This window comes from Pyrus communis, chromosome 7 (genome assembly GCF_041283825.1).
Source record: "Pyrus communis isolate YQ-2024b chromosome 7, ASM4128382v1, whole genome shotgun sequence".
NCBI classification, from domain to species: Eukaryota; Viridiplantae; Streptophyta; class Magnoliopsida; order Rosales; family Rosaceae; genus Pyrus; species Pyrus communis.
This window is the reverse complement of record NC_142571.1, coordinates 29448848-29469334: the sequence shown is the minus strand read 5'-3', so window position 1 is coordinate 29469334 and position 20487 is coordinate 29448848. Positions and strand designations below refer to the sequence as shown.

The 20487-nt window shown below is 37.1% G+C and overlaps 4 protein-coding genes across 6 annotated transcripts; 2 read left to right on the top strand and 2 right to left on the bottom strand.

Annotated features, from left to right (window-relative positions):
- Window positions 1-4993: 4993 nt before the first annotated feature.
- GLA1 (Folylpolyglutamate synthetase family protein) lies at window positions 4994-8908 on the bottom strand. 2 transcript variants are annotated; one of them, XM_088696995.1, is made up of 11 exons: window positions 8517-8880; window positions 8135-8232; window positions 7875-8025; window positions 7449-7511; window positions 7084-7245; window positions 6562-6753; window positions 6382-6481; window positions 6059-6190; window positions 5813-5857; window positions 5607-5738; window positions 4994-5427 (listed from the first exon to the last, which is right to left on the bottom strand). In XM_088696995.1, exons 1-11 carry the CDS (start codon window positions 8871-8873, stop codon window positions 5078-5080), a joined length of 1782 nt encoding a protein of 593 aa, XP_088553121.1. In that variant the 5' UTR covers window positions 8874-8880; the 3' UTR covers window positions 4994-5077. The 2 variants fall into 2 exon arrangements, with proteins under 2 accessions (XP_088553121.1, XP_068330562.2); XM_068474461.2 differs by lacking the exon at window positions 5813-5857 and having other exon boundaries at window positions 8517-8908.
- A 917-nt stretch (window positions 8909-9825) lies between these two features.
- LOC137734647 (uncharacterized) lies at window positions 9826-13042 on the top strand. Of its 2 annotated transcripts, none has more exons than XM_068473900.2 (4): window positions 9826-10048; window positions 10154-10900; window positions 11415-12447; window positions 12563-13042. In XM_068473900.2, the coding sequence occupies exons 2-4, from the start codon at window positions 10225-10227 to the stop codon at window positions 12747-12749; spliced, it is 1896 nt and encodes a 631-aa protein (XP_068330001.2). In that variant the 5' UTR covers window positions 9826-10048; window positions 10154-10224; the 3' UTR covers window positions 12750-13042. The 2 variants fall into 2 exon arrangements, with proteins under 2 accessions (XP_068330001.2, XP_088553120.1); XM_088696994.1 differs by having other exon boundaries at window positions 9949-10044.
- Window positions 13043-14826: 1784 nt separating this feature from the next.
- On the top strand, window positions 14827-15969 carry LOC137733206 (arabinogalactan protein 41-like). The gene is made up of 2 exons (XM_068472362.2): window positions 14827-15118; window positions 15679-15969. Exons 1-2 carry the CDS (start codon window positions 14992-14994, stop codon window positions 15750-15752), a joined length of 201 nt encoding a protein of 66 aa, XP_068328463.2. The 5' UTR covers window positions 14827-14991; the 3' UTR covers window positions 15753-15969.
- A 620-nt stretch (window positions 15970-16589) lies between these two features.
- Window positions 16590-20350, bottom strand: LOC137735454 (mitochondrial carrier protein MTM1-like). The gene is made up of 11 exons (XM_068474879.2): window positions 20226-20350; window positions 19850-20118; window positions 19399-19488; window positions 18821-18949; window positions 18526-18585; window positions 18263-18433; window positions 17993-18095; window positions 17564-17655; window positions 17336-17485; window positions 17092-17150; window positions 16590-17005 (listed from the first exon to the last, which is right to left on the bottom strand). The coding sequence occupies exons 2-11, from the start codon at window positions 20093-20095 to the stop codon at window positions 16873-16875; spliced, it is 1233 nt and encodes a 410-aa protein (XP_068330980.2). The 5' UTR covers window positions 20096-20118; window positions 20226-20350; the 3' UTR covers window positions 16590-16872.
- Between the last annotated feature and the right edge of the window lie 137 nt (window positions 20351-20487).

Here is a 20487-nt window from a genome sequence, read left to right as displayed (position 1 = left end):
TTACACTAAGGAGATGAGGGAGTTCGGCTAAGCCACACAATGGGCAACCTAATTTGGTATCGAATTCATCATCCATGAGATTTAAACCTAAAACCTCTCACTCACAAATGAAGAAAAATATCACCAGACCGTATTACTGAGTGGCTAAAAATTAGTTTGCACCAAAAGTCTTAAAATATAGTAAATCTCTCCAAATCCACTAAAATCTATCACTTTCAAAAAACTTTAAAAACTTTTATGAACTCTTTTAAAACAATGAGTAAAAACACCCGAATGAATACCCGAATTTCTATAAACTTTTATAAACTCGTTGAAACTACTAAGTGAATAAACTCCGAATTTCCATAGACTTTTATAAACTCCTTTAAAATATAGGAAAACTAATGAAAAGAGTTTTAAATTTTTACATTTTAATTAAAAATCATCCACTAACTTTATTTAATGATAAGGGACAAAATAATAAATAAATAACATAAAAAAACACCACATGCACTGGCGCACATACACCTCACCCCACCCTACATTTCCACTCTGTTTTCTCCCCATTGTCAACTATCATTAAGACATTATTATTATTATTATTATTATTATTATTATTATTATTATTGCTTAGAATAAAAGAAAGACTTCAAATTGAATTACATTTTTCCAGTTTTATTTTTGTGGTGTTGTTTTCCAATAGTAGTCAAGATGACGATAGATTTTTCAATGTGCCCAGAACACAGAGTGATACACCATATCTCTATACAAGTGGTGAGATTCTTGTGTTAAAAAATAAAATTTCCCATCACTTACATAATAACATGTGGTGTAGAAAGTTAAGATTGTAGATGGAGAAGAAGCGGAAGTTGCAGATGGGCGGACAATAGAAGAAATTTAAGTAATTGGTGTAGAAAGTTAAGAAAATGAAGAGATACAGAGAAAATTTGATGAGTATCGAAAAAAATTAGAAGAAGAAAATGTGTTTGGAAGGTGAGAATGTGCCAAAAAAATTCAAGAAGAGGAGAGAGAAGAATGTAGTACCGTTAAGTTTTATAAACAATATAATACCGTTAAGTTTCATAAACAGTATAGTACCGTTAAGTTTCATAAACAGTGTAGCACCATTAAATTTCATAAACAATGTGGTACCGTTAAGTTTCATAAACAGAGTAGTACCATTAAGTTTCATAAACAGTGTAGTATTAAGTTTCATAAACAATGTAGTACTGTTAAGTTTCATAAATAATGTAGAAAATTTCATAAACAGTTTAATATTAAAATTATGTATTTTTCATTAAAATTTAAGTTCTTTTGTCATTTTTATTAAAATTTAAAGATTTTTCATTAAAATTTAAATCTTTTTAATTAAATAAAGTTATAGCATGATTTTTTTATTAAAATAAATTTAATCCAAGCCATTTTCATGAAAATTTTCTTAAAATATTAGTGTACCTCCTGACCTTTTGTAGACTCATTAATAATCCTACTTAAATACCCTTGAATTTTTAAAAGTCGTTAAAAAAGACTTTTAAAATCTCAATTTAATACAATCAGCTAAACTGATTTTCTTTCTTTTTCTCAGTGAACTCATCTCATCATGAAATTGTTGTAGTATTCAGGGATTCTCTCAAGTATATATCCCCCATTTTCTCCGTTGTCTTCCAGGCAGGTAAAGGGTCTAGATCTCCGGGAGTTGCTGGGAATTGTGGACCACGTTGATATGGATATGTCGGACAATTCAATTAGGGGCGACAGACATCTTAAAATCTTGGTTTTTGATTTGCATGTACTTATGAATATTAATATATTTATGTTAGATTTTGTGTGTCCCATATTTTATATTTTGGAGCGTCATGTCTCCGTCCCCTCTGCTCCCATTACCGTTGGGAGTTCAATTTTGGTGCACCACTCCCTTCGTCCACTCTCATTTGAGCTAATATCATATTTTTTTTAGTTCTGCAATATTGTGTTCATCCGCGCCTGTTTCTCTTTGATGGATAAATTAACCAAACTTCATCTCTCTCTCTCTCTCTCTCTCCCCCCTTCCTTTGCAGCCAACTGACATTACTTAATTACACGTGTCATGCATTTTGCAATTATGGTTTCAAATTTGAAAGAAATTTTTAATTGTGATGGGAACATAGATAGTAAGGACACGTGGTGTATCATCTCGTGTGACGGTCACATTGAAAAATCTCTCCAAATTTGGATGAAACATGACTGTTTATGTTTTGGATGAATAAGTATAAATGATTTTTCGACAATGGACAGAGATCAACAGAGCAACAAAGTTCAGAGTAGGCCCCCTTAGATTCCAAGCTGATGAGAACGAATATACATATAAAGTAAATTAAAAAGAAATCATTGCCCTCTTCATACGAAGAAGTACTTGATGTGCATAAGGATCGTTAAATGACTACTGCTTTACATAATGGAGTTTCTGCCGGTATACAGCAAAATAATTACACCAACCTTTTTCTCTCCTTAAATAATTAAACTTAGAAACAAAATGACAAACTAGGAAAGGTGTTGCTGAAGTAGAGGATCACCATAAAACAGTCTTGCATAATGGATGACATCTTCACTTTATGCAGTGGATCTGACTTAGCTTCACATAGGTGAACGACAAAAAGGAAATGACATACTCGCACAATACGACTTTCGAAAAGAAAAGTCAAAGAATTACCATGTCTAGCCTTAGTTAACCCAGAAACCTTTAAGATTGTTGAAACAGATACTTCTGATGATGATGATGGGTATGGTGAAGTCTTTTTTTTTTTTTTTTTTTTTTTTGGTCAATGGTATGGTGAAGTTCTAAAACAAAGAACTCAATATGTTAGTATATATAATTGGACAAACTAATATGCATGCACTTGTGGAGATTCCTTGTTTGTTGTAGAAAATATTGCGCCCTAAAGTGAGCTTTGAATGCCATTGTTAGCTCTGCGCCTATGTTTTCTGTCCAAAAAAAAGAAAAAAAAAAAATTGAATGAGCATTTTAAGTATTTGCCGGTGGCTGATGCCTGATGGCGACCAGTGGGATGTACGGGTTGTTGTTCATTTTATTAAGCGCTTAGGTCCAAACCCCAAACTGTTCGAAGAGATTGTCTCAAGCACAAAAAAGCATGAGTGTCCTTGTTGATTAATCAGTTATATAACATTTTATTCCAAAAACAAAAACGTTTATACACGTAATTAGTTGTAACGAGCTTACAAATCAGTTGTTTAAAATGCATTCACATTTGCATATGAGATTAGGTGTTCGATTTTTCTCTCCTAATATCACTTGTGTGAAAGAAAAAAAAAATAGTTTTCCCAACTTTTATCTGTTCTATGTATCAGGAATATTTGAGATTGAATTTGGTGTGGATCGTGTGTATGGTCATTATCCTCAAAACTTACCATGCATGGTTAAATTTCTTTGATATTTGTGTTGAAATCTGAAAGCTCGTAATCTTTGCATTGTATCCATGTCTTGAACAGGCATGGAGGACTAGAGCCTACAGGAAGAACATTAGGTTGCTGGAAAAAGTTTTTGGACAGACAGAAAGAGAGGTACCACATTGTATTAAAGGGGACCAAAATAAATTAGATAAGCCAAATGGGATCAATGTTCTCTCATGCTTTCCCTGCAGTGCAGATCTAGAGTAAAAAATGTTGGAGCATGCATGCAAAAGGGATTCAAGATATAACTATATTATATATACACGAAAAGATCAGCAACATGGCCTGATCACTGGTCCTTGTGAATGTGCATGCCATTGCCACATTAACATGTATAAGACAACACAATGGATACTGGATGACTCCTTATACTGTAGAAATAAGTTGACAGTTAATCATAAAGATATAATTACTTAACAATTGATTTGTTTGACATATAAGAATGGATAGTTGAATGATTTTTAAATTAAACGAGTTTTTCTAGATAAATGATAAAGAGAACGGTGACTTTGGATTATGATGTCTACCATCATCTAGTCGCAATTTTCATGTTACGCTGCCATGCATACATACATGTATACCATACCTATCTAAAACCTATCAACAGATCTGGCAAAGTAGAATAGCTGAGCAAGGAAGGGGAAGGCAAATCATAACTAGTAGCTTAGCTGTATAGCTAAACTTGAATATAAGCACGCGAGAACATAGAGCATGTTGCAGATCCTTGCAGTTGCACCACACACGTATGAATCCTCACCTATATGCCTATTTTCCTATGTATAGATGTGTCCCAAAATTGGATAAGCTTTGCACCCTTCTTTTCATCCTTTTTTCGGAGAAAAACAAAAAGAAAGAAACGTTGCGACCAACCGTAAAGCTTCTTAAAAGTAATGAGCAGTTGAAGCGGTAATTCCATTCAGTAGTAAATCACCATTTGATTAGGTAGAGATGATATAGGACGAAATTCACGTCAAATTACACATACTGTTACAAATTTACTCGTATTATTAATCTGATGAGCTATTTATTAATATTATGCCCTAAGTCGATGAAATATCAACCATGTCGGTTATCTATGTTATAACAATTAGGAGCGACGCATGACTCTCATAACAAACTTCCAATATTAATGTTTATATGATTATATCTACTCGAAAGACTATATATTAGAAGATAAGCAAAATAAGGTGTATAAACAGAACCTCCATTTGAGCTTTTTTTTTAATTTATTTATTTCATGCTTTCCCCAGAAGTTTGGAGAAAGCTGCAATTAGTAGAATTTTCCTTATCCTCCCTTCTCGAAAAGAAGAACGTGAAATTCTTTTTCGTTTCTGTAGGAACCAGGAGATTAGATATAGCCGTAAGAAGATTGAAGAGTCCTGCCCATTTCTTTTCTTTTTCTTTTCTTTTTTTTTTTTGTTTATGCACCATGATCTGCATTTGCCAAAAAAAAAAAATATATATATATATATATATATATATATATATATATATATATATAATTGTTACATGCTCAATGACATACCTCACAAGCACGTCCTAACGTTCAAGTTTGTTAACACAGAGGTGACAAGGAACTGGATTCTTAAACGAGAAATCCTAATTCCAGTCTGGGAAGATGGAAAGGCAGGGTTAAAAATAAAATTACAGATTAACCATGAAGGGTGGCTAACACCAGTGAAATAATATGTAAGGAACCAGTAATTACAACAATTCGCAACCGGTCCCCCGTTCTTCCTTTGATAATCTGATTTGCTATCTTCAGGGATGCCTGAAACGAACCCTCGGTGGACAAAATCGGTCTACTTCCTGACCTGCTTATGCAAAGTAATTGATCCATAGTTGAGTTTTGGTGTTCCGGCATTTCGTCGTGAAGAATATCTGTTTCCAATTCTTGTGAAGCTTGGATCCAGCAATCTCTTAACAATGAGGCTGCAGTTGTGCGAGATTTTCCTCCAGCGATGTTAGCTTCGGTCAAAATGACACCCTCTACATGCCCACCTAGAAAATCAAACAATGCGGTCAGATCTCTATGGAGTCCATCTGTCATGAAGGTACATGCTCCCATCTTTCCCACGCCCGACGCCCCAACAATGAAACATCACAACCAGGGAATATTATAGAATAAGTAACAATACAATCATAGAAATCGAGTACCGAGTACCGAGTCCTGACTGTACCTGAAAGGCACTCTTTTGCAAAACCTAGATGATCTTTGTCACTAGCCATTGCAACCACAAGAGTCAGTCCTGCCTCTGGAAATGTCATCTTTATAGTGTCCATCAACGCTCTTGCAGAATCTTTGGTGTGGGCTGAAAAAATCACTCCCAGCAAGCATTTAGTATTGAGTTACACAATGGTAGTAATAAATAAGAGAAACTTTAACTTTTAGAGTTATTGGCCTCGAGTTCAGTTCGATAGTCTTGACAATCTCCAATCGAGTTCAACCATAAACAAAACCGTACAATTAGAGTTCATGTTAGAAATCAGCACTACTAAGTTACAATTTACAAATTACAATACATACTGATTTTCCTTTAGTAATCGACCTACCAGTAAGTGTATATATAGTATTGAATATTAGAGCCTCATCTAGATATTTAGGAGGGAGGGAAAATAAGGAAAATCACACCTCCGTCAAGCAATATTGTTGCTCCAGATAATCCTAATGCCTGGGCTTCTTTTGATGTTAGAAACTGACTTCTTCCAAGCAAGCTTGTTTGCTCTAAACCAGTTCTAATGGATCCGTCTGAAATTCTCCATCCTGAAGTGCACATAGAAGCATTAGGGGGGAAATCTAAAGGACACGAGCCTGCTCAACAAAGCATGGTATTCAATCACTTATGTTCAATAACCGTGAAGTCACTCTGACCTTATGTAACATGGAAAAACCTATTGGTTTCCAATATGACAACATTATTGTCCAACAGAAGATTATATAAAACTAACCCTCACCTAAGTTGCGGAGACATAGTGCTGCACAAGTAGCAGTTGCTGCATTCTGAAGTTGGTGAGTTCCAAGCATGTATAGTTTCACATCCAATAACTCAATGAACTGCAAGGAAACCCACAATTACAAGTCCTTCACAGAACCTTGGAAATAAAACCCAATAGATCCTATGCCCGAATGCATACCAGCTGCAAGTCCCTTTCAACTCGTATGACTATATCACAAGATTGGAATGGTCTGCCATTGAGCATGCTAACACCATTTATCTTACTTTTATTTCCAGTATCATATGCTAATACCATAGGGGAACTCATCAACAATGCTTTATCACGAAGAATTTGGTCAATATGTGGAAGGAATGGACCACCCAGAACCACCTAAAAATATATATAACCAATTAGAATCAGATTAATTAATAAATTTCAATACACCACCACGATGAAAAAAGAAGTAGCAATGGCAGTTCTGATGTCTGATAACCAGCAATTTGAACATGAGAAAGAGATAACAGGCAGCATGTAATTACTTTCATTCTACAAAATCTAAGTAGGGAATCCCCATGGTTGACCATCGAATAACCTAACAATTTTTTCATTTATAACATGTCTAGAAGGAAATGGGGTAAAGAGTTAGTTAAATGGAGAACGGTGCAAGAAAACTTTTAGCTTATTTGTGCAGATGAAATCTCCAAGGCAGAATCACCTAACTGGGCGGCCATGTTTAATGATTCCAGACTTCGCCATTGCAATGCTTTCCAAAGAACCCCCAAGTGCAGCCAAATGTTCCTCACCTATTGTAGTAATGATCGATGTGGCAAGTTTGGAGCTACAAATGACATTAGTTGCATCACGTGCCCCCCCCAACCCAGCCTGTTCATTTGAATTAAGCAAAGTCAGTACAATCATAATATTTTGGTTTTATAGTAAAAACTCAAAGCAACCCTCAGTTTAAATTGATTCCCTTCAATTTTTTCTTTGTTTCTAATTAAAAGACAATAGAAGGTGACGTTGAGCAATGTGCATGAATAAGATGAAATTCTGTGGAAAAAACATTAGAAGGAGAAGTGAATAACCTCAATAACCGCAATGTCAACATTCTCCTGAGCAAACAATGTGAATGCCAAAGCAGTGAGAACCTAACAAATTCCAATCAGTTAGCCCCTTACATGAAAAGTACACAAAGCATCAGTATGTATTCAAACAGCACTGTATATGAAAAGAATACATGTTAATAAAATGCAAAGTGATAACAATTAGCATTAACAATGCCCAGATGCTACGATAGAAAATGCTGAACAGAGAAAAAAATAATCTTGCGAATTCATCTACATGCTCCTTCCCAAGACTTCAAAACGTAAATTCTCATTGATTAAAGCAGAAAATGATGAGTTTTTTAGAGCTATACAGCTTCTCAACCGTATTGAAATCTTTTTCTGTAGTCATTATATGATGATCATCTAATCAAAACGCAACCAACAAATTTATACACAAGTGGATACCTCAAAATGACTTGTACGCCCATTTTCAACTTCTATTGCACGGTCCAGAATCTTCTTAACCCTATCAAAAAGAGAACTCAACGCCTTCGCTGACACTGGTTCAGCAAACCTTCCCACTGATATACGTTCCCTTATAGTCTGAATGTGGGGGCTGTAGACATAAACAAAGTCTCTTCTCAACAAAAGGATAATAAAAATTCAGAGGAAGTTCGAAACATAAAGTAAAATGACAGATATTGAAACAAACCAATAAGCCACACCTAGTATAACAACCAACAGAATAACCTTCTGCCCTCAACATGTTGGAGAGAAATGCAGCCGTTGATCCTTTCCCCTTCGTCCCGGCAATGTGAACCGCCTATAATTGCTGTCATGCTAGTTAATTACGCTTGTTCTCAAGCTCAGACAAATAACCACATCAAAAACAAGATCATGAAAATTGGGAAAAGAACAAAAATATCTGCTAACTTATGTCATGCATAAATTTCACTTCATGGATCTTAAACAAAGTAGAAAAGCACTTTCATGCTAAGCACTTTCCACAAATAAACACAAAAAGTCTCTCACTTTCAATGTCAAATTTCGCAACTTTCTCACTAAATAAACAGAACACAAGCATTGAAATAGAGTTAGAATTCGAACCTTGAACTTGGAGTGAGGATTACCCAGTAGCTCCAGCAACCGTCGCATCCGACCCAGATCGAACCCGTCTTCCGAATCCGTACCCGCGTCTTTGGGTACGCCCAATTTCTCGTAGTTCTTCAGAGAATCCATGTATTCCAGCAATCCCTTCAGCTCCGAGTCCTCTGAGCGCGTGCAAAAGCATCGTTCGGGCCCCACATTCCGCAGAAGCCCAACTCCAATTGAAGAAATTAGGGTTTTCCTGCGAGTAGAGATGGAGTATTGTCTGAGATGTTGGAAAAGTTTCATTCTTTCTAGTTTTCCGTTTGTTTCTCGGGAAAAAGTGATGGAAAACCCGCTCAGTTGAGGGAAATTCATCGCCTCGCACAGTCGCATGAGAAAATTTTCCAAAACGCACAGTTTGCTTAATTGTACATTGGTCCCGATCTACTACGGAAATTTAATTTTGGACCAAGAATTATGAGTATTTAAAAATTTTGAATTTGAATTTGACAAACTATGAAATACTGACCTTTCAAGAATTTTTGTCAAACTACACAGTACACTTGCTTGAAAATGACATTTTTATTTCAAGTAGTAGACTGTCTTATAACTCGTTTGGATGTACTTTTAAAATGACTAAAAGCGCTTTTGGTGAAAATATTTTTAGAAACAATCCTTAGTGAAAATGCTAGTAAATCTTGGAAAAACACTTAAAGTGTCTTAAAAGCACATCCAAACGAGTTATGTGCTTCTTGTAGAAAACATTTAAGTGTTTTTGAAACCCAAAAATATTTTCTCTAAATGCGCTTTCAATCATTTTAAAAGCACATCCAAACGAGCCCTTAGTGTTTAGGTTTTCCTTTTTAACTGGCTAGATCCGTAATTCAAATGTGTCTCCCTTTCCTTAATATAATATAAATCAGTACAAAAGATTGTTTATATTTTAAAGAAATGATATTTTCACACTATTTCTCGATTTACTTGCATGTATGTATTCTGCTGTCACATTTGTTCACGACATTTTCTTTTGTCGGAGGTTTAGGACATTTATAGGTAAGTTTGAAAGTGCTTTTAAATAATTTAGTGAAATCATTTATTGAGATGACAACACCCTACATTATGTAAAATTCAGATCTTGACAAAAAATGATACTTTTTCAATTTAAAGACCAAGCCTACAATTAAGTCATACTCCAAGGACCCATGCTGTAATTATTTCTGTCTATAAGGAAAAACAATCCGTTGACAGTTATACACGTGGCGACCATTCCGCGCCTCCATCTCATTGCGTTCCAGTTATTGTGGATTGGGGTTTTTTGAAATGGTTTAAATAACTAAAATTTGTACCTATTTCAAAAATGAAAATTATTAAAAATTAGGCTTATTTCAAAAAATAATTTATAAAAATTGGACTTCAAATTTTTCTTTGTGTATTTGGGATGCTTCCCCTCACACACACCGTTTGCAACTTTGCAGCAGCAGTAAAACCCTAATCGAGCATCTGCTCCAAATCGCCGGATTCTGCCGCTGCCGTTCTAATTGCTTCTGCAAGTGAGTTCATATTTCTTGAAAGAATGGAGCTTTTGGTTTAATTTTTGCCCCTAAATCTTCAATTTCTGAACGCTGCAATTTTTTTATGTTTTTTTTGTAATTCAGGTATTTGTTAATGGGAGAACTGGTGAGGTGATTTCTGAAATTCTTGGTTTTGATAGCTGGTTTGAGAAATTATGGAGGTAATGGAATGTGAAGATGTCGCCGGTGCCCGTTGTGGAAAGGGGTTGGATGGGTGTGGGGATAGTGAACTGGAGAACAGGAGCAAGAGAGCTGAGGAGAGGTGTGTGGAGTTAGAGCTGGAGATTGTAAAGAGAGAGTGTGAGTATGCAGCTCTGGAGGCCGAGTTTCGGGCATTGGAGCGCGAAAAGATTGCGATGGAAGAAGAGATCAAGGCTTTGAGGAGGGAGAGTGGTGGAGATGAAAAGAAGAAAAATCGTGGGGGTGAAAAAGGGGAGGGAATTGGTGATCTGACGGAGGAGAACGGGGAGGAAGACAAGGTCTGTCAGCTAATGGTTGAGATTAAAGAATTGGAGTGTGAGAAGAAAAAGGCTGAAAGCGAGGTTGAGGCTTGGAAGCAAAAGTTCAAGGAACTGGAATCGTTGGTCTTGAAAGGCGGGGAATTGCCGTTGGATAGATGGATGAAGGTGGCAGGGGTAGGATCGCTAAATGTGGATTCTCTTGAAGACAGCGGGACTGTGCAGTTGAATAAAAGGATTAAACTTGCCGATGAATTGCAAGTTGAAGGTGGCTTGGAGTATTCCAGAGACAAAGATATGGCTGTGGATGGGGTGGATGTTGGCTCTACATGTCTCCCCCTCGGTAAAGAGATCGGAAATTTGCAGTCAGCAGGTATGAAGTAAAGTACATTACTCACCTATATACTATGGTAGTTTAGCATCTACTTTAGTATGTGGTTCTGCTACCTTCCTTGAATAAATAGTTTGACGAAATTAATGTATCGGTATTCAAGCTGTGTATGAATATGAGTCAATTTTTATCCAAATTTCAGAATTAATACGGTCATTAGTGGCACAGAAGTGCTCATATTGGTTTAGTTTGACTCATATAACTGCTTTGAAGTACTTCACCTGTAGCATCTCCTCTGTGAGCCACTCTTCTGATCTGCATTCAAAGGATACTTAGTACAATGTTTAATTCCAATCCTAAGTGAATGCAACTTTTGTATGTCTTTCCTATAAAGAAAATTAATTTTTTTGCATGTCTTACCAAAGCGATGCATTTATTTTCCTTGAAGAAAATTCATGTTACACTACTATAGTCTATATATGATTTCATGTTTCTTAAACGAATGTATTTAATTTTTACACGACAATATGTAACAGTTGGTTTCAATCTATGGCAGGCACTCCGTGCAATGACACACCGTGCAAGCATTGGGATGGTATTAAGGGAGAGAATAAACGTGTCTGTGTGCAGTCTGATATGAAATATTCTACCAGCAGACAAGCTAGGAAACGGTTGGAATTCGACAAAGAGGGGAGTCCTTGCAAGAAGATGGCTCCATGTACGCCTGGTGGTGGCATACCTTCTTCTCTCACTATCGTCAATATTAGTGATAGTGATGATGAACTTTTGCCTGCAAATAATCAGGAAAGCAGAAAGGTCTGCATTTCGTCGGGTTCAGTATTAGGAGAAACTGGGGGTTGTGAAAAAGATATGACTACCAAAATATGTGCTGAGGAAGATGTTGATAACATCAATGAGGGCCTGCTTGCCTCAAAACCCAAAAGAAAGCGTGCTCTTAATATTGTTACCAGTGACTCGGAAAGTAGTGATGATGATATTCCTATCGGACAACTCAAGAAAATGCATCTTAAGGAAATTATACATGACAAAGTAGGATCTGATCTCAATGACAGCTCAGTGACTGCTACTGTGTCTGAGGTTGACAATGCCATGGGTACTGTTAGTCCTCCCAGGCGGCGTCTCGTTAGGTTGAGAAAATGTGGGGCACAAAAAGACCATTCAGCTCAGACAAGTGAAACTAAATATGATCGAGAAAATCTTGCAAATGAGGATGTTGAAGATGATGATGTGGAAGAGTCTGGGTCGGAAAGTGAAGGTGAAAGCTTGGGTGGATTTATTGTTGAAGATGATTCTGCTGTTTCTGATGGTCATGATGCTTCTACAAAGTCAGAAGGTTCCTCAGATGATGATGTGGACTTTGATGAGATTCTGTCCAAATTTCAGAGGAACAAAGATCAGAAATCGAAGTGGGAATTTGAGGCAGACATGCTGTCTGCATTTGGTAAGGATCCAGAGCTGTGCATGAAAGCTGTATGTGCTCTTTATCGACAGCAGACTTCTGAAGAACAGTATACCAAGGGATCATTGTGCACCAATAGTCGTGGTTTTAGCAAGTTCGATGCTCTCAAGTAAGAATTTGATTTTGTGATTTATGCGATATTAGGATTTAACTTAATTGTTTCTACAATCTACGTGTTTCTTCAAGTATATTGCTGCTGATGTTCTGTTCTCCCCATTTTACAGGGGATCTTTATTGGCTGAGTTTCTCACTAACGGAGACCCGAACGGAGATCTCAAGAGAACTGTGAAGGAGTTGCAGGCATATGACCCAAAGGGCATTGAAACGTGTAGGACATTGGCGAGTCGTTACTCTAAGCAACTGTTCGAGATCTACAAGAACAAAGAGGATCCTCTCTTTCTACCATTTTGATGGGAGATATTACCAGTCCAGATCCTCTGCCAGAAGTACTACCAGGGTTTCCAAATGCTTGTAAACATCTAGGTCCTTTTGGTTTCAATTTATCACGGTTGTATTTGTATATAACATCTAATTAGGAACATCTGAAGCATTAGGTCACTTATGTTTTTAACGTCGGATGTTTTGTGTCCACGTCTGCATTTACCTAAATCAATTAAGCAATGTAATTGTCGTTTGAGAGATTCATCCGTTGGGCAGCTCTCTCATTTACCTAAATCAATTAAGAAATGTAATTGTCTTGTAAACATCTAGGTCCACGTCTGCATTTACCTATAAAATTTGGGTCCGCCACATCAGTAGCCTGACAGAAGATTTCTCCCATTTTCCGGGTGAGAATCCTCTCTGGATCCTTTAATCACGTGTGTTCATCGTACATCGTGCGGTCAGAAATTATTGTAATTTTTTATTATTTAAAATTAAATATAAATAGTACCTGACAAAAATTGGCCACATAATATACGATAAACAGACGTGATTGGAGGATCTCCGGAATCCTTACAAAGAGGATTAGAGAGGATCCTCATTACCATTGTGCTATTGTTTGTGTGCACCTGCGTGACTACATGCTTACAAAATTTCCTCCTCGTGTGAGATGGGCAGCTGCCACGTAGCAGACAAGCCCTTGGAAATATGGAAAACGAGATTGTAGTTGGTGACCAGATGCAACTACTCCAACAACTCATTAGATCTTGCTCCTTGCCTTTATTTAAAAAAAAAATCAATTGATGATTTTATTACGACAATTTATCTTTTTGAGGTTTGAAAGATTAATGTCTATTTAGCCTCCCTATGTCGATCATCATGTTATTCGCTAGTTTCATGAATCGAACTCAATACGTGTCATGTAATACGGACTTCAAAATTACCCCCAACCACTCTATCACTTCGTGATGATTTTGCTCCTTGCCTTAGTCACTAATAAATTTTCCAAGAAAATGAACCGTTCTGAATATTAAATTAGGATTCCACCATTGGCCCTTCTCCTTATAAAGGGCCACCTATTATGTATGTCATAAATCCCGTACGATATGGAGTCATCAGTTACTAGTTTTCAAGTGGTCAGAAGAGGAAGAGCAGAGCAAAAGGGGGAGAAATCTGGTGTGTTCCTTAAAATGCCATTGCACTATCCAACGTATTCCAAATCCGACTACGAAACCATGCCGGAAGGGAAGCTCGACCGCCTTCTGTCGGAATACGGTCTTCCGGTTGTCGGAAGTGTGGAGAAGAAGAGGAAGTTTGCCATGGGAGCCTTCCTTTGGCCTCGTTAAATTAGTAGCTAGCTAGTTCTTGGTAGCTTCCACAGCATTAATAAAATTAAGGGTCTAGCAAGCTAGCTAAACTTGTCTCTGTTGTTTTCTCTGTCTTGTGAGACTTGAAACATGTATCTAGGTAAGCTAGCTGATGATCTCTGATAATGTAGTGTGTTTTATATATGCTTCTGCTGGTTACTGGCTATCTCTCGACCTATTCGGCTACTCTGCAATCCTTAATTTGATTGCTCTCGTCTCTAACGTGGTGTTCATGATTTTTCGATGCTCGTCTTCCAAGATACAACGAGTTTCCGCTTTTATGATAGTAGCACTCCAAACCACAAGAACCTACATCGTTTCTAATACATCAATTTTATAGGGTAGCAAATAAAGGGCCGGAGAAGTGTGAGGTTATGGACTAATTGGTGAGACCAAAATAACAAAAATACGGATATTGCTTACGACTGATCATGTAATACAGATGTCCGAAGAATTTTTCCTTCGAATGATAAATACTCTAGCAAAGCATTATTAGAAATCTAGATAACCGGGCAAACGCAATACAGTCTGTCTCAAAATTATCGAACACCAAACCTAAACACACAAACAAACCGATTTATATTTAGCAAAATTATTAAGGAAAAATGGAAATGAAGGGTAGCATGGGTAGGTGGATCCCTACAGATGCGGGTTGGCCCCACACTTCGCCATGCATGCACAATATTTGGCCATAAAAGCAGAACGTTGTTGATCCAGAATCTCCCTACCCTTGGGCCTCCCTTTAAGCCATTTGATTAGTCTCTTAATTTATTTGTTAATCGTGATTAGCTTTTCTCTCCCCCCCTCTCTCTCTCTGTAGGTTAACGTTGGTGTTGATCTCTTCTTGTTTGCAGGAGGAGATCTTCAAACGTTAAACAAAGAGAAGAGGTGGAAAGGGAGAAAAAATGGTGGCGATGAACTCGTCATCTTTTGGTGTGGTTGCAATTATTGCGACCTTTTACGCTATCGTTTTGCCTGTGGCTCGTGCGACCAGCTTGGCTCCGGCACCGGCATCGGCATTAACAAGCGATGGTAACCTCTCTTACATTTCTATCTTCGCATTGGTGACAATGACATGTTTGTGTTATGTTTAATTTGTTTTTAGTTTTTTTTTCATTGATCCCATTTTTAACAAAAACCTTTTTGGATTGCTTTTTGGTATCTAAAAGCCTTTTTAGGGTTTTTAGATAACCAAAAACGCTTTGACAACGTTCAACATAAAATATTAAGAACATGCCTTGAGCATGATTTTAAAAAGTTAATAGCACCTTTAGTTATCGAAAGTGCTTTTAACAATTTTCGACGTAAAAAGTTAATAGTGTTTTTAAATCAATAAGCTCTCATATGGTTTTGGGGTTAACATATGGAAAGCAATTGCTATGTACTTTGTTCAGGATTACCTTTTTATTAAAATTTTGGATCTGCTTTTAATAAAAGCTTAAATACTTATGAGCATAAATACTTTTTAAATAAACATTTTCAAACGTTACGTCTTTAATTCTATGAGTATTTTCTGTTGTTTTTTAGATAAGCACTTATAACTAATGAATTTTATTGTTAATTACTTTATTTTTGTATTGTGCAATTTGCAGGGACAACAATAGACCAAGGGATAGCATACGCTCTAATGCTGCTGGCATTAGTGCTCACATATCTCATCCACTAAATTGTACCGTCCGATGATCGATGATGATAGGGATGGAGGGAAACGGACGGTGCAAGATCAAGCAAGGATAATGTAAAATCAATTTGCAAATTGGACAAGAGTACATTTATTTGAGGATTTATTGCTAATTTGGTCACGTTCTTGTTGAATATTCTTCCATGTATATTGGTTCTCCAACGTTAAATTTACTTCATTAATTAGTATATTAATTTGTAAATTTCTTGTTTTTCTTCGGTTTAATATGACCAAAAGAAAATACTGGACGTAGCCATATTGGTTAAAACAAATGTGCTCTCCACATACACCTAAATGATAAATCTTTCTTCCAGCACTTGTAGTTTAAAGCAAAAAATCGCTTGTAGAAAAGTAACGAAAAAGAAAAGGCGTTACCTCACTATTAAAAGCACTTGTTCTTGCACTAGGTTTGTTACATCAACTTAGAAGCACTGAATTTAAAATTACTTTTAAGTCGTTGATGCGCCACCTTGACTTTCTAATAAAAATTTCAACGTACTTCTAACTAACAGCACTTGTGAGGAACAAGCTTTCTGCATGCTCATTTGGAAGTGATTTTAAAATGACTGAAAACTCATTTGGTTAAAGTGTGAGTTCCAAAAGCACTTTTAAGTGCTTCCTTCAAGAAGCACCATTTATATGCTTCTTGCAGGAAGCACTTCAAATACTTTTCCAAAATTCACTTGCATTTTCACTAAAAATTGATTCCAAAAGCATTCATCAAAAGCGCTTTCAATCATTTTAAATCACTTCCCAACGAGCCCTACAACAATCCCGAATCAGTTCAATATCTTATATGCAAACTAGGGATCAAAGAGAAAATTTTAGAGAAACGGCATAACTTAATTAACTGAGATGAACTCTCAGAAAAAATTTGCACAAATAATCCAAGGGCAGAACCTAAACGTTAAAATGTCTGCTCAAAACTGAGTAAGAAGTAAACATCCAAAACTAGAGGAAAAAATCTATTGTATCTGCAAAACTTGTAGCTGATCTTCCGTATCAAAATTGTTTCCTCATCCTTTGCAAAGTTTCAGGACGCCGCATCAAAGGAGACACAATCAAAGGATCATAAAAAAGGAGGAAAAATGGATCTGCCCCACTATCATGAAGCTGCATACCGCTGATGGAGAACATACTTCACAACTTCGTAGAAGGAAACCACAATCCCAACAGAAGGGCCTGCGCGGCCAACACGAGGGCCAACTCCCGTGAACAATCCCTTCAAACCTCCACCCCTGTACCAGAATAAAGCATTATGTAAGTGTAATTCCTAGGAAAGATCGAAATGAATAATCGGAAAATTTATAGTTTAGAGGGATACCTCCAAATCTCCATTAGTGTTTGCCGTGTTGTCATTTTCATTGCCCTGACTGGATCATTCTGATTTTTTATTCCAAAACAGATGTAGATTAAGAGCAGGGTAAATATATACAAGAAGAAAGTATAATAATTTTCCCCAGAAATGCAGTTTCAGTAGAATTGTTTATAAGCATCACATGTTCATCATAAGAAGTTCCTGCTTATCAAGTGATCCGTTCGGAACAGAACTCAGAGAAGTAAATTACCTCTATCTGCCTTCGGGTTTTTGCAACATCCAACGGACATGTAGCTGCAGCAGCAAGGCTTCCTGCAACAAAAGCAGCAGAAAAATTTGCCCCAAGGATATTGAGTGCGCTGGCTTCATCACCCACCAGACCAAGAAGTTTTCTCCTGAACTGTTCAGACAGAAATAAGAATTTGTTAAAGCAAGTAAACATACAAAAGAATAAGCAATCGAAAGAATGAATCCTTACTGGCTCAAGGGTTGCCCAACAGATTCCTGAGAAGGGAACATCACGAGCAAGCTGTGCTCCCATACCGGTCCACAGGACGCGATAACCTTGCACTGATAAAAGAGACTATATCAAAATCATCAACTTCAAAAAAATAATAAGTGAAGCCAAAGCAGCAAACGTCATAAAAAAAAAAAAAGTATAATAAGCGATGACTCAAATCGTCACTTATTTCACTTCAGGTCTTAATTTGTGTTCATGGACAAGTTAATGCAGGAGTGATTCTATTTAAACTAAAAAATTTGCTCCGTAATTCCCCCAAGTTATTTCATAAAATTTTAACCTCTACAAATTGAAGAGGAAAAAAATTCTTCTTTGCCAAATTTCTGAAAGTTCGAAAAGAGAGGATGAAAAAATGGATCTGAGAAACGCAGGGAAAAATGGACTTACAGTTGCTCTGCACATGACTTGTCGTCTTGACATGAGAGACGACACCAAATAAAGTCTTCAAAACACCAGGAGGCTTCCCGCCATTTTGTATCACTTTGAATGCCTATTAAAAAAATTTGATAAATTAAAATAAATAAAAGTACGAGAAGCCTCCACAACTAGGCTCTGACAGCCAGACCAAACTTTGCCAAAACAAATCTGAGAAAACATCTATAACATGAATGTAGAACAAGATTAAGCTTATTATGAAGTTCTAAACTTCTAAGTTACCTGCATGCGAGTTCTAGCAAGTTCAATAGGATAGCAAGTTACACAAGCTAATGAGCGTGCCAAAGAGCCGGCAACTAGTGGGACATAAGCTGTCATGCTTGGTGCATTATGGGCAGTGAATTCCTCTAACTGATTGCGAAACACATCATAGCACGGTAGATAAATTCCCACCTGATTAACAAAAAGGCGAGTCACATAAACGAAAGATTAATGGCATGCCCAAGAGGAAACCCAACTAAGACCTGATAACATTAAAAACTTACTGTTGGAACAGCGAGGGCTAACCCTGCATTTGTGCCTCTCCATAGCCTTGCAAATCCTTCCTGCAATTTCAATCTCCAAAGTCAAAATCACAGGCAAGAACAGTGGAGATGAAGGTGACTACTTAGACAGGCATGGATAAGCACTATGCATACATATCATGTTTTACGAACAGGAATTAACAAAGCAATATAATCACGAACAAATAAGCAGGTGCACACTTTTAACTACAGTTCACTTTTCATGAACATTTGACATCACTAATACATCTAAAACAACGCCGCAAAACCCGCCCACCTGTCTAATTATTTTGTAGAAGACATCCAATGTGCCTTTGTACTGAAAACAATCCGGAGGACATATTGAAACAGTGCCTTGAATTCCAGCCCGAGTGCATGATGGTGAACATCTTAGATCCGCAAACATCTGAGCACACAAAAAATAAACTAACAATAGTGTAAAAAGGAGAACAACATTATTTCTGCTAAATCAACTGAAAATAAATGGGGGAAAAAAAGAGAAGAAAAATCCAAGCGGCTGCACTGAAACCGTCAAACAGAAATATTACATATCTTAGCCTCTCGGGTAATTTGAAAATACCTACATGTAACTCCTCATACTCACAATACCACATAACATTAAATCTGTCAGCTAATTGAAGAAACCAAGAGATTATAAGGTTTCATGCCGAGACACCAATGCAAGTAATAAACACAACTTATTGCTTGATCAAGTAGTGAACTCTATCAAACCACCATATGCGACATATGTAAACCATTTCATTTCGGATTACAGTTACACCACCATAACAACAAAAGCAAACAGAATAATGGTTACGAATCTAAATTTAGGACATAGAAGTAAGGCGTTCATACCATGCTTGGCCCAAAATATGCCATCCGACTAATGACATTACTTAGTGGATGCGAGTAAGGAACCCCAGCTGCCTGAGCTTGCAACCTTGTCTGCAACAGCATATAAACACAACAATTGCTCAGTCCATGTTTCCAAATCACTCAAACAACCAAAAATTTGATCATAGTCTTTCGTAAAATTTTAAAACTTGGAGCTATCGGAAGACTTGGCGAGCCAACCCCACTTAGTGGGGTAAAGTTTTGATTGTTGTTGTTGTGTTTTTAAAACCCCATATACCAAAAATACCCAAAATTCAACATTTCAGTTCTTCCCCTGCTACTGAATTGTAATGAATCTTAAAATAAATAAATTTAAAATCAAATGCAACGAATTTCGGTTTCGTTTTACACTTTCTTCTCACTTTCTCGGAAACCAAACAGACTACAAAAAAAAAAAAATCAAAGGGCATACCTTTACAACATCAAGTGGATTAACAATAATCGCCGATAAAAATGCTGCCCCCGCCGCCGAGAAAGCTCGCTCGGCAACTCCCAATTGCCAGTCGGACGTTATGGGAAGCTGCGCGGCAGAGAACTCAGCCCCATCTCTAACCGTAGCGGTTGATTCTGGGCCCGACAAATCTACACCGGCAATCCCAACCGAGTGCGTCTGCTCCGTGCTCATCCATGGATTCTGGGCTCGCTCCAACTCCACCATCTTATTCGCCGCGCTCTCTCTCTCTGATCAGTATTGACCCAACAAAATTGAATTATTTTTGTTTTTAAATGAGAAATAGGAAATAGGAGAGAGAGAGAGAGAGAGAGAGTGCAGTAAACAAATGGCTTACCAGAAAGTAAGGCGCGCAAGAGGAGGGAGGGAGGGAGGCAGGGAGAGAGAGGGAGAAGAAGCGTATCAGCGGCGTGGAGTTTGTAAAGGCCACGTTTGGCAGCTTTTGTGAGAGCGACTAATTTTTGGCAGTAAAACCTACATGTGAAAATATTTACCCATACATTTTGAAATAAAGAAAAAAAAATGTTCGAAACCTTCTCATTTTGGAAGAATTTTTAGTTGTGATGGGAACACAAATAGTGCACCCGTGTTTTAATATG

Excerpts from the sequence above, each read along its gene's own strand:
- GLA1 (XM_088696995.1), bottom strand. The coding sequence starts at position 8,873 with ATGAATTTCCCTCAACTGAGCGGGTTTTCCATCACTTTTTCCCGAGAA. Across the intron at positions 8,026-8,134 it reads TCTGTTGGTTGTTATACTAG|CCCCCACATTCAGACTATAA; the intron begins GTGTGGCTTATT and ends TTATGTCTACAG. Across the intron at positions 7,246-7,448 it reads TTGACATTGCGGTTATTGAG|GCTGGGTTGGGGGGGGCACG; the intron begins GTTATTCACTTC and ends TCAAATGAACAG.
- LOC137734647 (XM_068473900.2), top strand. The coding sequence starts at position 10,225 with ATGGAGGTAATGGAATGTGAAGATGTCGCCGGTGCCCGTTGTGGAAAG. Across the intron at positions 10,901-11,414 it reads CGGAAATTTGCAGTCAGCAG|GCACTCCGTGCAATGACACA; the intron begins GTATGAAGTAAA and ends AATCTATGGCAG. Across the intron at positions 12,448-12,562 it reads AGCAAGTTCGATGCTCTCAA|GGGATCTTTATTGGCTGAGT; the intron begins GTAAGAATTTGA and ends CCCATTTTACAG.
- LOC137733206 (XM_068472362.2), top strand. The coding sequence starts at position 14,992 with ATGGTGGCGATGAACTCGTCATCTTTTGGTGTGGTTGCAATTATTGCG. Across the intron at positions 15,119-15,678 it reads ATCGGCATTAACAAGCGATG|GGACAACAATAGACCAAGGG; the intron begins GTAACCTCTCTT and ends TGCAATTTGCAG.
- LOC137735454 (XM_068474879.2), bottom strand. The coding sequence starts at position 20,095 with ATGGTGGAGTTGGAGCGAGCCCAGAATCCATGGATGAGCACGGAGCAG. Across the intron at positions 18,950-19,398 it reads CATATTTTGGGCCAAGCATG|ATGTTTGCGGATCTAAGATG; the intron begins GTATGAACGCCT and ends TTGTGTGCTCAG. Across the intron at positions 17,006-17,091 it reads ACACTAATGGAGATTTGGAG|GGGTGGAGGTTTGAAGGGAT; the intron begins GTATCCCTCTAA and ends ATTCTGGTACAG.